Source organism: Petaurus breviceps, unplaced genomic scaffold, assembly GCF_028583685.1.
Source record: "Petaurus breviceps papuanus isolate PSGF00001 unplaced genomic scaffold, PetGlider_PUasm1.0 567, whole genome shotgun sequence".
Taxonomy (NCBI): Eukaryota; Metazoa; Chordata; class Mammalia; order Diprotodontia; family Petauridae; genus Petaurus; species Petaurus breviceps.
The window spans coordinates 3,881,710-3,887,740 of NW_027186383.1; the positions used below are offsets into that span (position 1 = coordinate 3,881,710).

General features: G+C 47.5%; 1 protein-coding gene across 3 annotated transcripts in view; it reads left to right on the plus strand.

Annotated features, from left to right (window-relative positions):
- The window catches only part of SH3BP4 (SH3 domain binding protein 4), an 83,058-nt gene extending 77,229 nt beyond the window's left edge, over window positions 1–5,829 (plus strand). For all 3 annotated transcript variants that reach the window (XM_069103131.1, XM_069103134.1, XM_069103133.1), the window contains 2 exons: window positions 2,355–2,543; window positions 3,554–5,829. In XM_069103131.1, coding sequence (XP_068959232.1) covers window positions 2,355–2,543; window positions 3,554–3,778 — 414 coding nt within the window. In that variant the 3' untranslated portion in view covers window positions 3,779–5,829. The remainder of the gene's footprint in view (window positions 1–2,354; window positions 2,544–3,553) is intronic.
- The last annotated feature ends 202 nt before the right edge of the window (window positions 5,830–6,031 follow it).

Consider the following 6,031-nt stretch of genomic DNA (forward strand, 5'->3'; position numbering starts at 1 on the left):
ACACTCCAAGACAAACATGCAGGCAGGTGAGTTCCTGGACAGGTGCTTATTACTTGTTTTTAATGTATTTTTAGAGAATTAAGAAAGATCTGTGGTGTGGACATGGCATGGAGGGGTGGGTGGCCCATTCTTATCCCCTGTGACCGTTGAGTCACAGTTTACCACTGGTGTAAGAAGGGGGGCTCCATGGAGGACAGGGTTTGGAGGTGAAGAACCAAGGATCCCACCTCCCCTGCTTCTCTGTGCTCTTGGGCAATTACTGAGCTTGGGTTCCCTCTGCGTGGACCTGTTCGAACAGAAGCTACATGACCTCTTATCAGATTCACAGAATTAAAAACAAACTATTAGAGTTACTTTTTTCCCTTAACAGAAATCTATTGTTTCTCCCTCTCACCCATCTTTCTTCCCCAACCACCACTGGAAAACAAAACAAAAAAAGAAAGAAACCCTTCTAACAAAGAGACAGAGCCAAGCAAAGCCAATTCCTCTAGTTGCCTGGACCCATCCCCTCCTGTTTAGGGGTGGGTAGCTCACTTCCTCACGTGTCCTCTGCAATTCTGGCTCCCGAACCCCGTCCAGCTTGCTCACCCATAATCAATGAGCACACAACACACGAGAGGTGGGTGGGCAGATACTGAGCTGGGATATTGAGGCCCGAGAAAGAAGCAGCTTTATTTGGTGGGTCTTTTCTTAAACTATTGTTAACTTCCCAAATTCCAAGGCAGTGCAGTTAGCAGCTTGACCACTGAGGCCTGTGATTTAGCAGCATTTTTAGTGTGGAAGATTTGGGGATGTCTGATAAGCAGACTTCCAGTTAATGGCCCCCACCCCCTTCCTTACTCTCCTGTTCTGGGAAAGTTCAGTGGATAGTCATAAGAAGGTGGTCCTGGGATGAAGGTCAAAAGAATCTGGAAGGTGGGGATGGGGAGGAGCTGTGTTCCAGGCTGTGCATGGCCCTAGATACCACCAATGCCTGGAATGCAGAGCCGGTATTCAGAGAAGGGGGGTGGAAGAGGTGGTTGATGACCTGGGAAATGTTAGCACTTTAAGGCCAAGCTCGGATGTTTGAATTTGATCCTATCGGCAATAAGGAATGCAGTGAAGGGTACATAGAATGTGATTTTATTTATTGCTCGGGGCTTGGAGGAGGGGGAGGGAAATAATCAAAGTGATGAGGTTTTATAGGAAGATTCAGCTGGTGTTTCACGTGTCTGTATAACTATATACCTGTATACCTAGACAGACATTTTGAAAGAACATTAAACAAAGAGCTTGTAGGAGAAATGTCCCCAAGGGCCTTTTTTTTTTCTTAATTTGATGGACTTGGGGGGAGAAAAACCCCATCAAGCATTTTGCTGCTGAGGGCCTGGGAGCCCCTGGGCTGCCCTCCTTCTAGGTGGTATGTGGTGGAAGCCCAGCCAGATCTGCCCAGTGGGAGATGGCTTCATTTAGGCACTGAGCTGTCCATTCATCTCAGACTCCACGAAAGTGTCTGCCTGACCTCAGTTTCCTGTCCAGTGGTTAGCGCACAGCTCCTGGACCAGATGGTGCGGACGGTCGCTAGTTACCAAAACCGTCAGCATTTCTTGGAACCTTTGGGGTTTTGCTTACAAGTAATGAACCCACTAGAAAGCTCTCATTCCCTTCAGCCCCAGTTCACAGAGAAACATGCAAATAAGTGCTCTTTGACTTGGAAATCTAATGGTGGCTCAAAAGGGGGTGTGGAGAGACTTCTACCCAAGTCTTGTTTTTCCAAAATATTTACAACAGCTGAGCCTTGGTACAGCGTGGATGAATTTGATCCCCAGTGTCCTCCGGAAAGGATGCTTCCAAATGCCAGCCTCTCATCCTGACTTTCTTAACATGACTATAAGGTAGCTCGGAAAAGCCCGGACTGGATGTTACAGTGCTTGGATCCTTGGCCAAGGTCGACCATGCAGTAACCCCGTTACCTTGATAACAATAACCACAACAGCTGGCTGGTAGGTAGCGCCTTAAGGTTTGCTAAGTTCTTAACAAAAATCAGACCCTCATGACAATCTTGGGGGTAAGTACTGCTATCAGCTTCATTTTGCAGATGAGGAAATTGAGGCTGAGAGGTTAGGGACTTGCCCAGGGTGACACAGCTAGAAAGGGTCTGAGGCCAGATGTGGACGGGGTCTTTCTGATTTCCAAGTCCTGTGTGCTAACCATCGTGCCACCTCACTCCAGCCTGAGGGCTGGGTCTTCTGGAAGCAATGTCATTTTGCTTTGTGCTCCCTCTGCAGCCGGCTTGGATCTGAAGTCTGACGGCTGTGTGTGGTGCGGTCTTCTTGGGCGCCCAAAGACTCATCGCTGTATTCTTGTCTCTCTAGGCCTTGTTGAAGATGGACTGCCAGGGCCTTGTGGTCAGACTTATCCAGGACTTTGTGCTTCTGACCACAGCGGTTGAGGTGGCCCAGCGGTGGAGGGAGCTGGCCGAAAAGCTCGCCAAAGTATCCAAGCAGCAGATGGACGCTTATGAATCTCCACACCGGGACAGGAATGGGGTGGTGGACAGTGAGGTGAGGATGGGCTCTGTCGTTGCCAGGAGCGGCAGAGTCAGGGGGCAGTGGATGGAAATGCTCCTGTGGATGGCTGCTGCTTAGGGGTCTTGGCAGGAAGACTTGCTATGTTCAGGCTGCCCCAGTGCATGGGCGGGGTTTCTTTTAAGCCCAGTCTCCCCTAGTAGGGAGTAGGTATTATGGGTTTATTCTTTGGGATCAAAGATGGCTCTTTCCACTTAGTTTTTCTAGGCATGTTATAAGCACGACGTGTCCTGCTTTGCATTCTATCTTCAGATCAGACCTTTAGGCTTGACACAAATGGACTCTTTTGAGATGGATTTAAGTCCCACACTTGGGCCTTCCTGTAGTGGAAATTCGTGGTGACTTGTAGGAATCCCGTGTGTTAGATCGCAGCGGTGAGGTCTCTTCCTAGACCCAGCATTGTACTCTCTCTCCTTTTCTTATGTGGACTTGGCCCTAAATTTTATTTTTTATTTATTTTTATTTATTTTCTTTTTTTAAGCAATCGGGGTTAAGTAACTTGCTCAAGGTTACACGGCCAGTTATTTCTGGGTGTGGTGCTGAGTATCCAAGCCTGGATTTGATCCAGGTCATCCCGACACTGGAGCCGGTGCTCTTACTTGCTGAGCCACCTGGCCGCCCCAAGGCCCTAAATTTTAAAGATGTGTCAGCCTCGGATTAAAGAAATCTTGGTGTATTTGAAAGAGGACCTGGGTTCAGGCCCCACACTCAGCTTCAAGGGATCAAGGTCAAATCCCCATCCCTTTGTTGAAACGGCTTATGCGTCTATAAAGTGATGATGGTCAGTATCTGTTTTAAGTGACTTTAGTCAGACCTCTGCTTACAAGGCTCTCCCTGCTTCTGTGTGCTGTTCAGTCCTCAACTACTTCATCCCTCACGTGGGAACATTGTGTAAACTTAGTTTTGTTTAAGATAGAGAGGAAGTAACAGTTCTCCTGCCTCCTAACTTTGTCCCTCTCACTCTTTGCCTTGGGCTCCCATTCTAGGCCATGTGGAAGCCTGCTTATGACTTCTTATTGACATGGAGCAGTCAGATCGGGGACAGCTACCGGGATGTGATCCAGGAGCTTCATCTGGGCTTGGACAAGATGAAGAACCCCATTACTAAGCGCTGGAAACATCTCACGGGGACCCTGATCCTAGTGAACTCCCTGGATATACTAAGGGCGGCTGCCTTCAGCCCCCTGGACCATGAAGACTTTGCCATCTGATGGGGGCCCTCCACCTCCTCCGGCTGCTTTCTCTTTATGATGAATGGTCTTCAGCCCAGGGTGGACCTGAAGCTGAAGGGCAGGCCTGTCATTACAGACCAGAATGCTCTGCTCCCCAGCGGTACCATGGCCAAGGACTAAGCATCTCCAAATCCTTCTCTTTCCCTTCCCACTCCTCCCCCTTCCTTGCTGTTCTCCCATCCCAGGAACGTCCTGAGGAGATTTTCTATTGTATATTGTTGCCAATCAAACAGACTTTCTACTTGTAAAGTATAAAATGAAAAATCATTTTTTTTATAGATATTTGGAGAAAACATACAGAATATCTAATTTTTTAACAGACAAAAGGAAAAAATAAAACCACTGATGAGGTGGGGAAGATGTGGACTTTTTTCAGATGTACAAAGACTTTTTTTAAATTATGGTATACATTGTTTTCCTTTGATCCTGTAAATATATATTTAAAAAAGAGTATGTCGGGCCACTCTCTCCTTGACTCCCCTCCCGTTTTGCATCTCAGCTCTGTGAGGCTGACAGGCTTGTTAAGGCTGTTATTAGGCTGATGGAGTAGATTCCAGCTTCCAAGGCCTTGAGAGAGGGAAGTCGGGTTTCTGAAAAGTCTTTCATCAAAAGACTGGTTTACACTCATTCTAGAGTGCCCCAGGCCCTGTTCTCTGGGGTTTGGCACCACTTGGGGATTTCTTGCAGTGTGTGCCCATGAGCCTTAGCTGGAAGAGTTGCAGCTGATTATAAAATTGTGCATAGTTCCCAGAAGAGGTGCTGTTAGTAGCTATCAAGAAGCAGCAAGCCTTCCTGCTACTCAGTGGAGGGGCTGGCTGACTGAACTCGGAACTCCTGTCCTGTATCTGGTGTAGCTGACAACTCAAAAGACAGACCCCTCTGTGGTTTACGGTCATGGATTCCCCAGCAGTGAGAAGCCACTGGAATCTCTCCCCTAGACTAGGCAGGAAAACTGGTCCTTAAAAAACTCATCACATAGTGGGCATGTTTGGGAGAAAAACATCCCTCCAGACTTTGGCTTCTTTCCAGATGCAGCATCTGGCGACCTCTTCTCATCACCAATATCAGTATATTCAGAGGCAGCCAAGTCAGTAGGACCATTCGATGGTAATTCCTTGGGTGCTCTGGGAGCTCCATTTGCCAAATTAACGACACATAACTTTAGTCCCTTGGGAATCCCACTGGTGTTCTTTGTTCTCTCTGTGGGCCTGTGGAAATAGTGGCTGTGAAAAGTACTTTAGCACAATGAGGAGATGAAATTTTGAGTGAGAATTTTTTTTTTTTTTCAGAAAGGGAAAATGGTACCTCACACCATAAAGATCAAGTCCTTGGTTGAAACTAAGGTTTAAAAAAACAACAAAAAAATACCTTGTGAATTGTGAAGCAGACTGACTGGGGTGAGTGTGTGTGCAGACTGGTGGCTAGTCTCTGTGTTCAGTGACTAGTGGCTGGGTCTAGGAAGGGGTAGGATGGGCCAGGATTGAGCTCAGGAGCCCATTTCAGATTCAAGGAGAACTATTCCCTTTGTGACAGAGGACCCAGAAAGCTGTGGTCCCTGACCATGCATCCTCCCACTTCATGTCTACACTGATAGCATTGGCTTGTCTTTCTTCTGGGCCCCAGCTCCTCACAGTTGAGGAAAGTCTGCCCCAAATTGGTGTCCAGAGTGGTTTTCTGCTATAAACCAAGCAAATGTTTCCAAATGATGGAACTCGTTTCCTCAATCAAACTGAGAGAGATGTCTCTGATTGTCCCCGAGCATCCCCAGAAGAACCTCCTTCCACCTCCCACCCCTACCAGGGCATCCTGGGCTTCATCTCTCATCTCCCCAAAGAGAAAATAAATGGCCATTTGCACCTTAAATTCACATCTTTTCCTCAGGGGCGTCGAGTACTTTCCTATGCAGCTTAACCTTGTAGCACAACCAAAATTCACCGAGTTGCAGAAGCTTTTCTTTGAATGTTATAACCTGTTGAATGTTGGTGCTTTTCTGCACCAAAGTGAAATCAAAATAAAATTCAGATGAATCAGTTTTGGCGTTGTTTCTGAAGAGGGGGAGGGGAGGCACTGTCAGGGCTGGGGAGTGTGAGGGGGAAGGGACACTCCAAGAAACCAGTTTTCCAGGTCCCTTGAGATCAATGCAACAATGGTGACCTTCTTAGTGTAGCACCGATGAGCTGTGGGAGTGATTTCTGAGGCAGTGGAGTGGAGTGGAAAGGGTGCTGGATTCAG